Raw genomic sequence first — 14,945 nt, 5'->3', positions numbered from 1 at the left:
ATTAACCTAATCAAGCTAACCACCCGACTCGGCCTCGAGTCAATCATCCGCGGATAGTCCGCGCACTGGCTGCATCTCAGCCTGGCTGCCGTCACAGCCTACCGCAAATCTGACTTAACTATCTGATGGCGAACTCATCGCATCGAACCCAACAACAACTCAAGTCATGACTTAGCCATCTGGCGGCGAACTAATCGCACCTCACCGAACAATGGTTCAAGACATGACTTAGTCATTTGGCAGCGACCATATCGCTCTTACCCAGCAAGTTTCAAGTCAATCTAGGCGGCAGCATCCGATAAGCTAATGGGCGAGGAAAACCACACATACCCAATTCCAGCTTATTCTCATGGCACCCCGGGCGAGGAGAACCACACATACCCGTTGAATCACTGCCAGACGAGGAGAACCACACATACCTGCAGTTATGATTCGCTTGCCATCTCTTATACCACAATTTCCACCGCTCCATGTGCGGCCACATCACTAGGGATTCCGGAATCCACTTCATATAGCTCAAGGGTTGGTTTCAAACCCTATAGTATTGACCTATCTAGGTCCAATGTCCTTTTCACCCTAGGTCCAATTGACTCTAGGTTCAACGTCTCTATCACATAACCTAGGTTTACTTAACTCTAGGTTCAATCCATAACCTATGTCCTTTAACACTAGGTTAGATGCCACTCATGATTCATCCTAGGTTCAACAACACTAGGTTCATTGTCATTCATGTCCAACCTATGTTTTATACACTAGGTTAGATGCCACTCGATCTAGTTCACATGACTCTAGATTCATTCACAACCTATGTTCTTTAACACTAGGTTAGGTGCCACTCGATCTACTTGACATCCTATTGTCATCTCGAGTCTACATGTACACGAATCTTATCCAACATGCTCACTATACACATATGTATTAATATGCATTCACTTACTAGCATGGTTTCTTATCATATTAACATGCACATTACATTTAGCATTTCTAGACTATATCACCAACATGCATTTCATTTTATACATTATATTTACATGCATCCTTCTAGTTTACATGCATATATATAATCTTTTATATGCATCTACTTTAGCATTTACATCATATCATGCATTACTAGCATTACATTATTATCATGCATTACTAGCATTATATTATTATCATGCATTACTAGCATTATGTAACTTGCTCACTATGCATTTCTACTTAGTATTCACATTAACATGTATTGTTTAACACTTATATGCATCAACACGAATTCTTAATATTCTTAGACATAAGGGCGACCTAGTCGCTTCGGTAAGCACAACCCACCTTAACTTACTCTCAGATTGCTTGTAGTCACTTGCAATCGGCCGCCCGCGACACCTGCGACCCGGTTTGGCTCGAACTCTCGCGCGACCACCCAAACAATCTCCGATTTGCGATCCGGAAATTAAAGGTCTTCGGTTATGTGCCATGGTGCTTCAAATCCGTTTTTATGAGTTTACGACGTCGCCTCGGCCCTCTAGACGGAAATGAAGCCTAAACGTCTAATTCTTTAATAACTTCGCAACGGCTCGACGAATCGCCAAACCGACTTCACCAACGCATTTGTTTACCTAGCAATTAGGTTAGAGAGAGGTCAATTTAGATCAAACCCTCATATTTCCAAAAATTGCATTTTGAACCCTAGGCTTCATCTATTGCAAGAATTAATTAAATTGATCCTAGATTCTAGCATTTATCCTTTATTTAGCATGCTAGGATCCCAAATAAACCATTTCTATGGATTATAAATGAAGCTTTAAAGATCTACCATGAGAGGATTCAAAAAGCTCATTTCAAGCCCTAGGTTTACAACTAGGCAAGAAATCATTAAATCGATCCGTGATTTAAGCAACAATCATCTCTTTAGCATGCTAGATTAGCTCTAAATCCATTCTTGAAGCTTAAAACCCAAACTATAAAGAGATACTATTAAAGGGCATCAAAGCTTACCTTCAAAGCTTGCTCCAATGGAGAGGAAGAAGCCAATTGAGATGAAAATCTACCTTTGAGCTTCAATTTCCACCAAAACCCTCTCTTTTTTGGAGAGATTTAGAGAAAGAAAGGGAGGGTTTTCCCTTTTCCTTTCCATGTGTGTGTATGTGTGTCGTGTGCGTGTGTGGTGTGTGCTCGGGCTGATGGAGAGGAAGAAGAAGCATCAGCTTCTTATACACTTATAGCCCCTCGCACTATTCACTCTAGGCAGTTTTAGCAGTTCGGAACAGTTGGAGCCCTTCTGAATGTCCGTTTGAGCTCAAATTTGACAGGTAGGCTCAGTTTAACGTACTGAGTAAGAATATATTTTAAGTTTTCACTTTGGACCCCATTTGGTCACCGAAAACTGTACCGAACTGTAATCTTTATCAAATAACCCTCGGATTTTATTTCTCACTCTACGGGTGTCAGAAAAATATGAAACTTTAAATCTAACCTCATAAAAATATTTCTGACATCTCTGTCAATTTTTATAATTTTCTGACACTGTGTATTTTCTGCTAATTTATCTGCCCCGTTTTTTACAGAAAATTCTAAATCTTCTGTTTTCGCTCCGATTTCAGCACAGGTCATTCCCAACTTATATTTTACTTCTCTAAATCCAATAAAAATAGTATCTCATACTATTTTTATTTATTTTTACTTTTATATTTAAAATCCGGTATGTTACATTCCACCGCAACCTTACCGGAACCATTTAAATATACACCGTAACTTCATAATTTTATAAGTCCAGTACCTTACAAACCATAAATCTCAATGCGATAAAAATAAATGCGAAAAATAAAAATCACACCGAGATTTACGTGGGAAAACTCCAACTTGGAGTAAAAAACCCACGGGACCAACACGCGAAAAAATAATTCATTAAGAGAAAAGATTACAAGGTAATTACCTGCTCCACGGATTCGACCTCTCTTAACCTTCTATGAGTCCCGCGCAATCCTCCGGGTTGTCCACGCCCTCACATTCGAATCCACGAACGCCTCGCACATGTCCGTATCCACGAACGCCACTCGAATCCACGAGCCCACGATCCGAATCCACGAACCGCCTTCAATCACGCCGAATCCACGACGCCATCCATGAAGAACATCATGCTATGGTGATCATGCACTTAGAATATCGATGATGAACCAGAGACAAAACTCTAAGCGAAGTCTTAGATCAATTCGACATATAGATCTCAAATTACGATATCTCGAATTGACCTACACGAGGCTATTTTGTAGAAAATAGGTTTTTGATGAAATCCTAGCCTGTAGGGTTTCTCTAACAAGAATTCTCGTGATGCTTGATGAGTTAGAGAACCCTAATACCTTATTTATAGACTTTAGAATCAATTAGAGACAGATTAGAAAGTTTTCAAAATTTTACACTGTGTACCGGTACAAAAATAAGTTGTTACCGGTTACACAAGTACGAAACAGAAAACTTTTAAATACTTGAAACCGGTTACAAGGTCAATGCTGTACCGGAACCGATTTTGTACAGGTACACTTTCAATGCTGTACCCGTACACAGTGCAGTTTTCAGATTTTGCACAATTTCGGGTTTCACAAAGTTCCGAAGCACACTTTCTAATCCATTAAACTTTGATTTTCATGATTCTAATGTCTATAACTAGTATGAATCACCATACTATAAATTAAAACCTTACCTTAGCATCGTGATTCATGCGGTGAGATGTTTCTGAGTTCTCGAAGTCTTGAATTCTTCGATCTTCGACAATAACGCACCGAACCCTTCAAGACTCCGACTCAAANAAAAAAAAAAAAAAAAAAAAAAAAAAAAAAAAAAAAAAAAAAAAAAAAACAGTCTAGTAAAAGAAAATTTTCAAAAAAGTTTACTCTTATTCTTGGAAGATTTGATATTTAGATTGTGAAAATTAATGCAATTTTCAATTTATGGTTTTGCATTTGATCCGTCAGAACGAGTGGTTTGGTTTAATCCTACTTTATTATGGTCTACGAACCGCAATTGAGATATTTTAAAGACTATTCTCACTTTCATATGAACTTAGTAAACTCCAGGTTGGGATTTGATATTTAGGAGTAGAAGCGTGAGTGACGGGATTATTTACTACTAATGGTGAAAGTAACTTAATTGGGTCTTGTCGGTGTTTCCAAAAAGTATTGGAAGTTAATCAAAGTTGTTGCAAGAGACATCTAATTTTAAGATCCAAATTAATATAAAAGTTTTAATTTAATTCTTCTTTTCTGATTCAAAATATTTTTAAAAACAAATTAAGATAAACTTTACTTTGCCCTCGTGCGGTTTAATGCATCTTCACTTTGTCATCCTTTGGTTTAAATTCTCAAACTAACTACCTTCTAGTGGTTTTTTTTTTTTCACCATAAGTCCATTAAGAAAAAAGATAGTAAAATAATATTTTTTATAAATCATAAATAGTAAAGTGCAGATCGGAGAGCGGTAGAATGTTATACCATACTATGTTATGGTTTCTAAATAGTATTAATTTTTATCATGTTGATCGATAGAACTCCTATGGTAAAATAAAATAAGTTTCTAAATAGTTAAGATGCAATTTTTTTGAACCGCGTAGGGGCAAATAAATAGGAGCAAATTAAAAGGTATCTAAAAATTTAACTTTAGTACTAAAATGAACAGTATGTTATCACCCAGTTCCAGAGAGGCTTTGGAGTGAACAGGTCAAATCTACCAGCCATATTACCGAAATAGATGAAATTTTCCAAGCCCACCATGGCAGACTCAGCTGACTTGCATTAAGCCCGCTGGATTCGAGCGCCAAGAATACGTCACGAGTCCACGGCTGCATATCCATTGCTATCCGAGCCGACCAAGTAGGGTGTTTCCTAAATTGGACCACCTTAGAGCCACCGAAAGCTAACGCCGGTCCATCTCCTCTGGAGATCCCACTACTTTACGAATGGGTCTTCTATCACGCTCTAATAATCTCACATTAGATAGAAATAAAAATATAATTGAGTATATATGAGACTTAGACACTGATAATAATAATTAGGCTTAAGTATTTTGAACCGGTGTTTGAGCCCACCGAGTTATTGTTGTTAGTGGGTTGGGTGGTTACATTTGGTATCAGAATCAGTTCATTAGCCAGAAGTTTGAGATAGGTCTTGACCAAGTCAGGACCGGTGATTGACAGGCTAAGTTAGCTAGTAAGACAAGTCTCACATGACAAGTCTCATATCGCCTGATGATCTTAGGCTGTGTGTGTGATTGGACCGGACTTAAACATTTTGGGCCATTAAGGAATGACCCCTTCAATTTTTCCCTACTTTTTAGTCGTAGGCATTTTTTTAATTTTCTAATAGTATTTGGTTGTATGTAAAATTATAAAAAATAATTTTCTATAAAAAAAAATTTAATAAAAAAATTTACGGTTTGTAATGTTTGATTTTTTACAAAAAATATTTTTTTATTAACATTTGTTTGGTTGAAAGGAAAACATATTCATATTTGTTTGGTTCGGTAAAATAAAAATAAATAAAAAAAATTTACACAGTTTGAATTTTTTATTTTCTACCGAAAATTGGTTGAAAATAAAAACGCTATATTTTTTTCAAATGTGTAGAAATAGTTTTCCGAAAAAAACTTTTACCGCTAATCATATACGCGGAAAATTATTTTTCAAACAGAAAAATAATTTTTCATCGACATTTGTTTGGTTGAAAGGAAAACATATTCATATTTGTCTGGTTCCATAAAAAAATAAATGAAAAAAAAATTACGCAATTTGAGTTTTTTATTTTCTACCAAAAATTGGCTGGAAATAAAAACACTATTTTTTTTTCAAATTTGTAGAAATAGTTTTCAGAAAAAAAAAAAAAAAAAACTTTTACTGCTAATCATATACGCAGAAAATAATTTTTCAAATAGTAAATTAATTTTCGATACATTTTACTGCCAATCAACCACACTCCAAATAGCATTGCTTTGTAAAAGAGTATATGAGAAAGGATTGCTTATTTGTAATCCTTACCTTTTAAAATGTCTGTTTAGCAATAAAAGACAAAAACTTAATAGCAATTTTTCTTTCATTTTTTTGTTTTTAAGTAAGTATGATTTGCATTCATTACTTCGTCCGAGGCTTCTTGCAAGCTAAAAGGAAAAAAGGGGTAATTACTTATATACTCTTAAAAAATTTTTGACTTTCTGATTTACTAGAAAGTTAATATTAAAAAAAAATTTTTACGTTCCAAAGCATAGGAGCCTAACTCTCTCTCTCTCTCTCTCTCTCTCTCTATATATATATATATACCCATAACTTAAGGGCAAATAAAATATTAGTAATAACTGTTATCTGGATAAGATTATTTTTTTTTCTTTCAAATATATTCTTCTACCATCACCAACTTTTTTTTATTTGCCCTTAAGTTATGGGTATATATATATATATAACACTATATTATATATATGATTTGCTTCGATTATTCTACTCCCTTTTTTTAAAAATTTTTGGAAATGTATGTATTTATTATTCTATACTCCAATTGCCTCCGCAGTTGACCAGCTCTCGCGTCTTCCTAAGAGGATGAATTCCAAGTTCCCATCTGACCTTTTTCTTTTTATCCGCCATGGTCCATATCCTGGTCGTCCCCTCTTTCTTCGCCGCCCCCCTCCCCTCCCCTCCTCGCCTCTAATTGAAAGCAATGGAAATCCTTAACGAAGGAGGAAGGCAGGAGAGATCAGGAAGGAAGGCAAGCATCCCTCCTCCTCCTTCGCTCTGAGAGTTATAGCTTGCGTGCTCCGTACAATCCCGTAAAGAAAGAAAGAAAGAAAGAAAGAAAGAAAGAAAGATCATCGATCAATAATGGAGGAGAAGAAGCTCGGGCATTGGAGGACGGCCGTATGCGCAATCGCAGCGCTGCTCTGCACGGCTGCCTTCTCGTGCTGCCTCGCAGCTGAATTCAAGAAAGCGAAGGTGAGGGCAGCAGCGGGGCCGGTAATATAAAATATATACTCTTTCTCTAGCTCTAGCTCTAGCTCTAGCTGCTGCATTCATCGTCATGTCGTGTCATGGCATAATTAATATTTGCAAAATACAAATTAAATTAAATTAAATTAAATTAAATTAAATTCGACAGCTGATCGATCTATGGCTGGCTCTCTCGATCTGTGTTGTTTTGAGGTAAGGCAGGCAGAAGATATGAAGGTGGACGGGAGCCTCTGCTCGCTTCCGAGCAGCCCCGCATTTGGGTTGGGCGTCGCCGCGATTGCTTGCCTCTCGCTGGCGCAGATCGTCGGGACCTCGGCAGCCGCAACCCGGCTTTGCTCCTACCAAGGATTTGGATGCTGCAACGACCACGACCACGACCACAAGTCTGACAAGGGAAGCCGATTTACCTCGGTCGGCCTGCTCCTCCTGTCCTGGTATAGACTCCCACCCACTGCCTCCCAAGGAATTGATCTTCTTCTTCTTCTTCCCCTTTGATTTCAGCATTATTAATTAATTACATATATATAATATAATATAATTAATAATCGCTATTGTTTTTTTGAAAAATTACATAGCATTTTGGCGCAATAAACAAAATAAGAAATGAATGAGCGAGCTTCGTGAACGTTGGGCTTACCTCTTACAGATTAAATTGTTTCCTTAATTGACCGACCGCCTTACTCGATCTATCTACCCCGTCTGTATAGGATCAGCTTCGGGATGGCCGTCGTAATGCTGTCCGCCGCATCGAGCATGAACAATGGGCAGGCTTACGGAGAAGGGTGGATGGATGGTGACTGTTACGTCGTCAAGAACGGAGTGTACGGGGGAGCGGCTGCCCTCGCTATCCTGACTGCACTTCTCACATTCGGCTTCACATTCTCGACGAGACCATCAACAGCAGCAAGCAGCGTAAATAACAGCATCAATTACAACAACAGCAGCAATTCACCATCGAACAACAAGTCCAGAGGCAGAAGCAGCACCTGATCACGAACAAAATCTAAAGGATGAGCAGTGCAGATGACATCCCCGGCTGTTTAGATGACGCCATGTAAATCAGCAGGTAGAAGATTTTCTACCTGCTTGTTCTATTCTATAATTGCATGAGAAGATGGTACATAAACTTGAACCGGCACACAAGATAGCAAGCTCCTTAACATTTCTACGCAAGTATTCTTATGTGTAAAAGATCTGAACCCTTCAATAAAATAGCAAATTCAAACAAGTACAATTCACGAACCACCAAATTCTGGCGATGTTTCTACGTCTATCATGCTGCATTTTTTGCTCTGTCGTGATGATCTATCTATGGTCCAGTGCTACTATGTTGTGCCAGAAGTTTCCTTGTTTATCTATTTCAGAAAAAAAAAAAAAAAAAAAAGGTGTAACTTTTGAAATAAACAAACTAATTAATACACAGCTAGCGGTAAGTCAACCATGAGAGGCTTAAGCTTCTTGTCGGGCTAAAGTTTCCAAATGCAGGCTTTCGCAACTGAAGCTAAAGAAACTAAGGTGCGGACGATATGAAAACAACAACAAAGTTTGATATTACATTTCAAACTTGTTTGAATATCAGAAATAAAGTTTCTTTTTTATCTACTTCAAACACCTCGGTAGTCATGATTTTGTTGGTTTGAATGTATTTGACCTACAAAGCAATTTATCTTACACCAGCAAAGTAGCTTCAAGGCTCAATATCCCACGCTTGCTAAATATTTCACCATACTCCTTACGGAGTATTACGATGTTTTAAAATAAATAAAAAAGATGTGCTGAAGAAGATGTTCCTATATCCAAATAAAACCTACGATTTTAATATGCCATAAAACGAAAGATTATGCAAGCAAGCAACATAAAACAGTTAAACGGAATATAACTTGAGATACCAAATTTTGGATGAATAGCTGATGAGATAATTCTCTCAAGAATGCAAAAGATTTGAACCAAATACAAGAGCAAAATACAGTGTCGACCCTCGGACTGCTGAACCAGCTTCATTTTCACCCTGTAACTTGAATGTGTGATACGAGGGAACTGAACTTTCAAAATGTTGCAACAAAGTTCAGCTCTCACCTCAGGTTCTGTCACTTACGATCGACAAAACTCTTGACTTCTGCATAGAGTTGATGATCGACATCAAACAAACACATGTTGAACATAATTTCAGCCCAAATTTCTACATAAACAGCCCAACGTTCACAGACTGGTAAGCCCAGAGCTCTCGATACCCCTGGCTTACACCTCTTACTCTTCAACAGCCTCCACCAAATTCTCAGAGCAGTTATTTGCATGACAAGCCTTGGTGCCATCACGTGACATAGAAATAGGGAAGCAAATTGACCTTATTCTTACTCATGGTTATGCGACGAAAAGGCACAACGCCTCCATCACATCTAAGCTGAAACAGCATAGCCTGGGCGTATCCTGTTCGGCAACGACCTAGCTATAAGCCCATCCGTAAACCAGCCGCTTTGTTTCCCGTCATGTTTGAAATGGCTGAACTCCCTTCGCACGTAATCCAAGGATATATATAGCCTCCCACCTGGGCTGCACTCCTCAGCAACACTTCTGGGTTCAATCCCCACATTTTTCTCCAACCAATACATATAGTTGGCATGGAATAAAGACTTGAGCATGTCTTCCGGCGACGAGCCTTCTTTAAGGACAACCTATCAACCATGGATACTAGCTTAGTAAGTTTCAGAACTCTGTACAAACAGAAAGTATCATAAAAACACGTGTATAAACTCACATGAAATCTTCCTTGTTTTTCTGCAAGCAGGTAACCTTCATTCCTGAATAGCTCAAAAAGTGCAAACGTGTCTTCCTTGTTGTTGACGACTTGGCTGAGCTTAGACCCCAGTTGCAACCTGCGATAAACACCAGATGCAGCATCTTTTGCTTCCAGAGAGAGCGTCTCAGACTGTCCCTGAGAAAAACTCAGCAGCGAGGAAACAAGTTAAAGAGACAGATCTGCATAGAGCAAGACAAAATGAATGACCTGCAAGCCATGAAACCAAGTCACAAGCTGCAATCAGCATTAAATATCTTATATCACAACAAATTATCTTAATGACATCATCTAATGAATACCTCATGTACATTTTCGAAATCTCAGTGCCAGAAAGGTGTACCTATAGCCTTATCTCCTGTCTCAAGTAATTGGAAACACTTGTCTCTGAAATTCAACTTTTCTTCACAAATCATTAACTTCTGCTTGTTAACAAACTGAAATTTCATACTTACTGTAAGTATCGTAGAGAACAGTCCGATGTAACTCAGCAGCTTTTAGAAATCTTTTTCTTTTTCAATAAAAAGACCTTAGTATAGCAAGTAATCCAGTTGCGAATGTGTATAGGCATATACCAAAAGGGTACACCTCTAGGATGTAATTCTTGAATACATTAATTCACGAAAACTAATTTGATGAAGTCATAAAAAGATGTATTGAAGTGCGAAGTAAGCATATTGAAATAAACAAAACCAATCCTAAGACCATTTAATACACCTAAACAATTTATTTTTATCGTGGCAAAAGATGACTTAATCTTGTTCTTTCGTTAACATTGATTTATTAGCAATAGTAAGTTTCTTGTGCTAACAATCATAGGTTGCAGGTTGGAGTGAAGCAGCTACTTCATGCAAGCATAGCTGAAAATTATCCCTCCTAGAAGACCACTTCAACGGGATCATAACTCTGCAGTCCTATATGCAAATCCATTTATATTTGTAATGTACTGGATCTTGACAACCGGGCAAGGTCCCAGTAGAAGTGGATGGTCAGGACGTTTGTAGAGCGTCGAACCGAGTTGGAGCCGTTTTGGTGCTAAATAAACGCAAAAACGTACTCAGGATCGCAAACTCAGCTGAACTGAAGTTTCTAGACTTTCAGGACGTCCAGAAATGGTTTAGGGTGCCCGAAAAGATTCGAGCTGAGTGTGAGGTGGTTTCGAACGAACTTTTAGATGCCAAGAGGAATCATAAGTGAATCCGAAAGTGGGTGGTTGAGTTCCGAACACCCAAAATCACTGTAGCAACCTGGATGTGGGGTAGTGATTATTTGACCGTAGCGGTGACACGTGCGCAATGATTCACAGAAGAATCAAGCAAAAGAGTTCGGTCGCCCGAATATGATCAGGCGCAACTACGATGACTTTGGGCTTCTGTCTGGGTGTCCAATTGTGAAGCGGGCACATCTCCGATGGATTCGGACGCCCGATTGTGAAGCGGGCACATCTCCAATGGATTCGGACGTCCGAAGGTTTGGTTCCGGGCACCCGAAAAGTCGTTTTTGGGCTGAGGTGCATTATTCTAATTTCTGAGGGTCTTTTTACAATTGTACTTTGTTTATAAAAGCATGGAAGTGATGTCTACTCACTCTTTTCCACCTTTTGCATCACTCTTCCACCTTTTGACCCCTAAGATCCCTTAGTTCCTTCTCCTCCTTCCTCCTGTACTCATCAACGTGAGGGAGTTCTCTGCTGGACTGAGCTAGGAGGTAGCCTTCTTCCCTGCTTCTGGCTGGAGGTGTGCTGTGGACCTTGAAGCACACCTAGTTGAAGAGGAAGAGCGTAAGCTGACCCTTATATCCCACTAGATCTTTGAGGTAGGTGACTATGGTCCCACCGACGGTTTTGGGAGATTGGATTTTTAGATTTTTTTTTTTTAGTTGGTTTTTAGAGCCTGGTTGGACGTTAGTTTCAGCAGAGATTTTCTATTGTGATAGGAGATAGATTTTGTGGTGTTTTCTTGCTGGTTTTCTTGGAGCAGTGAGTAGGAGATTTTGAACGTTGTTTTCTATCTTGTTGGACTACCATATACAGGTGGATTATGTTGCCAAAAACAAACTTCCTACTATGTTTATTATGTAGAATTTAGCATATGTTAACAGGTTGACATGGTAGTTGTGATTCTGATACTTATGTGCTAAATTGTACAGTTAGCAATGAACCTTATACAGATGCTTATTTCTCCTTTCCTGAGAATTGGTTAAAAGATTACATCTAGCAGTATTCTTAGTCCTACACAATCCTGTTGACTTTCCTCTAGTGGAGATGAGATTTTGATATTTGCACAAACAGACAGATTGATTTATGCCCAGGTTAGTGAGCGGTGATTGTTTATGAGATAGTGTAGGATTATTTTATACCACAGGACTAGGTGCGGTGTTGGACAATATTTGATTGTGCCAGAAGTCACCTGACTGATGTTATTATAATCTGGTTGGTCATTCGCGTATGACCATAGCCTACAGAAGCCCTATTGAGCTTGACACAGATACTATCAGAGGCTAGCAGCTGATATATGGTTGCCTATGCGTCAAAGGACAACCAGTTCAGTGTGGGGGCCAGGCATGAGACGGCCGCAAGCTTGATTGGCCTTATGAGTCAGTCGATATGATTGGATTACAACTTTGCTTTATTCAGTAGCTAGTTGATGCATGATATTCATGATTTACAGTTTTAAGCAATAGTAGCATGGAGGCACGGTAGTGATAGTTTATGTCCAGCATTTATATCCTGCTTTCATACAGTCCACTTAAACTACTCTTGCCTCTAATAGACCTAGTGATATAGGTCATTGTTGTCGGCGACGGTACCCACTGGAGACTATGGTTCAGTAGTTCTCACATCCTCTCTTTATTGTTTTTCTGTTTCAGAGCTAAGGCTCCAACTGCTTCTGATCGAGATAAGGGGATTGCGTGACAGATAGCGTCTCCTACCCGGACATGCGTGTAATAGAGGAGGACCACTTGATGGAGTTTATTTTGTAGCAGACTATACATATATGAACTAGCAGGGCCAATGGTAGTTGTATTTATTTTATAGTTTCATTTTGGAAATGTATGGTGTATAGTAAATATGTATGTACAGTGTTGCTATATGATTTCAGTTACTCTTATAATCTGATTCCTGTTAATTGTGGACTCCTAAAACTTGTTTCTTTCAACAAACGCTTCATGTGTGCTCGGTGTTCCCGTGCAAACGGCGGGTCTATTGCCGTACACGGGGGGGCCTCCGCTATAGCCCGGGGAGTGACAATGTTATAATTACAGAGTCATAGCAGACATTGTAGGCCCTGATGCATGCCCAGTGATTTGGATCTTTGCATAAACACAGTACAACTAATAAGAGCTGCCAAGACTTCAAGCTTGTGGACCTGGACAGCAATAACACCAACATGAAAAGCTGCTAGAAAGTGCATACTTCTGGTTTGTCTCCATAGGGCATTGACATCAAACAGGGAACTACCAACATTAGTATCTAGATTCTCAAAAGACTATGCATTGTTTATTTAATCTTCTCTTCTATCCTCTCATACTTCACTGAATTTTCACATAGTTATTCAACTACGCCAACCAAAAGTATACATTCAGGCAGTTTAATGATGAGGTCATTTTCTATTAGAAATTTCTGAAGTTCTCCATTTTTCTAACCTATCTGATCATCACGCTTGATCCTATTTCTTGTAGCTTCCATTTCCATATAATAGAACAAAAGACAATAAATTCAAAGTTTCTCACTTCATGGAAAGAATGGTTTTGCTCTCGTTAACTTAATAAACTAGGAGGGTCTAGAGGAAATGAGTAATGTGCCGGACTTTGGCTAAATTGATAAAGTACGGATTAAATCATGCTATGTATGATTAAAATGGGTTTTAAGAGGTTTAGAACAAGTTTGGATCGAATTGAAATCAATTCGGATCGACACAATGCTTCAAAACTCAGAAATCTAAGTTCTAGACCAATTCGAACGCTCAGAACAAAGGTTCGAGCACCCAAAATGTCTTTCGGATGGCCCTTGGAAGCGCGTGGAACTTCTGGACACTTATCTAGAGAGCTAGATTGCGAGAATCTAGGATTTAGATGCCCAAGATACCATGTGGGGCTGGGATTGTCACGCCCCGGAGCCGCCAATTTGGTCGGTTCGGGCACGCGAACAGAAGCCGAACGGACAGCACCTCCCCTGTCCGCCCAAGGCTCCAACAACATGTATAATACAAGCAATTCAATACAAATGAATGCAATTATACAAGGTTTGCACGAAGACAAACAACAACCAAATCATATGTGAAAGCATCGAAACTAACTAAACATTTATCCACATACATGTCATTTGATTTCCTTTGAATCAAACACAAGCACTATACATTTACATTCATTCTTTTCATTCATTCATATTTACATCACACTAGCCTTTAACCAAAATAAAGGATTTACATCTTTTACATTACATGATTTATAATTCAACATACAAAAGTTGAATACTCAAAATATAGGATATGCCTATACACTCCGAGGCCGCTAGCTACGGCGCAATACCCTTGCCTCGATCCTCCGCCCCCCCGCTCGCGCATGGATCTGCAGGGTTAGTGGTGGTGGAGAACTAGAACGAAGTTCCCAGTGGGTTCGGCCGCCGACCGCGCCGACTCGCCCACTAGGTCTATTCAGGCATATGTATTTCAATAAAGGAGAATATCAAACCCACTAATGCAACTAATACAATGCCTGCAAGAAAGTAGTCAACAGATAGATAGATAATCCAATACATGATAATTATGCATGCATGTTCGTTTCTCATTCTCTTTGGCCTTTACCCAATCATCCCGGGGTACTCCTGGTTTACCCCAAACTCACAATCCACACATCCCGTCTACCGGGGGAGGTACAAGGCTCAACCACCCGAGGGATCTTCGCCGGGGTACTCTCCCCGTGGTGTCTACACTCCGGAGTACACCGCTTGAGGAGGAGCTACCTCTCTCAAGCCGGAACCAATGTGTGAGTACGATCCAATCCTCAATTTGAGGACGTAGCCAAACCTGTCTCATGCCACAATATCTCAATGCCAATGATAGGTCCTACCATATCATATATACCACCCAAGCCTGAGTCACAATGGTCCTGATGCCACAATAAACTAAACCTTGTTCAGTCATTTACATTCTCGGTGTCAATCCGGTCACTAATGTCAATGTCACCTTTGTT

General features: G+C 39.2%; 2 protein-coding genes across 10 annotated transcripts in view; one reads left to right on the top strand and one right to left on the bottom strand.

Moving 5' to 3' along the window:
- LOC109715777 lies at positions 6,524-8,189 on the top strand. 5 transcript variants are annotated; one of them, XM_020240940.1, is made up of 3 exons: positions 6,524-6,964; positions 7,160-7,392; positions 7,666-8,189. In XM_020240940.1, the coding sequence occupies exons 1-3, from the start codon at positions 6,833-6,835 to the stop codon at positions 7,946-7,948; spliced, it is 648 nt and encodes a 215-aa protein (XP_020096529.1). In that variant the 5' UTR covers positions 6,524-6,832; the 3' UTR covers positions 7,949-8,189. The 5 variants fall into 5 exon arrangements, with proteins under 5 accessions (XP_020096529.1, XP_020096530.1, XP_020096532.1 ...); XM_020240941.1 differs by having other exon boundaries at positions 6,525-6,943; XM_020240943.1 differs by having other exon boundaries at positions 6,526-6,943; positions 7,156-7,392.
- The window catches only part of LOC109715775 (protein root UVB sensitive 1, chloroplastic), a 32,381-nt gene continuing 26,280 nt past the window's right edge, over positions 8,845-14,945 (bottom strand). For 2 of the 5 annotated variants that reach the window (XM_020240934.1, XM_020240936.1), the window contains exons 10-11: positions 9,714-9,890; positions 8,848-9,630 (exon numbers count right to left, since the gene is read on the bottom strand). In XM_020240934.1, the coding sequence (XP_020096523.1) occupies positions 9,355-9,630; positions 9,714-9,890 (453 nt within the window). In that variant the 3' untranslated portion in view covers positions 8,848-9,354. Of the gene's footprint in view, positions 9,631-9,713; positions 9,891-14,141; positions 14,322-14,945 lie in introns of those variants that run through there. The other 3 variants (XM_020240932.1, XM_020240935.1, XM_020240937.1) reach the window with 3 other exon arrangements.

The sequence above is a fragment of the Ananas comosus genome, linkage group 9 (assembly GCF_001540865.1).
Source record: "Ananas comosus cultivar F153 linkage group 9, ASM154086v1, whole genome shotgun sequence".
Classification (NCBI taxonomy): Eukaryota; Viridiplantae; Streptophyta; class Magnoliopsida; order Poales; family Bromeliaceae; genus Ananas; species Ananas comosus.
Note: the sequence above shows the minus strand (reverse complement) of the source record. Positions and strands in the feature narration are given on the sequence as shown.

What these genes read in the sequence shown, in the direction of transcription:
- LOC109715777 (XM_020240940.1), top strand. Translation starts at nt 6,833, where the DNA reads ATGGAGGAGAAGAAGCTCGGGCATTGGAGGACGGCCGTATGCGCAATC. An exon ending in TGAGGGCAGCAGCGGGGCCG is followed by an intron (nt 6,965 to 7,159) that starts GTAATATAAAAT and finishes GAGGTAAGGCAG; the next exon opens with GCAGAAGATATGAAGGTGGA. An exon ending in GGCCTGCTCCTCCTGTCCTG is followed by an intron (nt 7,393 to 7,665) that starts GTATAGACTCCC and finishes CCGTCTGTATAG; the next exon opens with GATCAGCTTCGGGATGGCCG.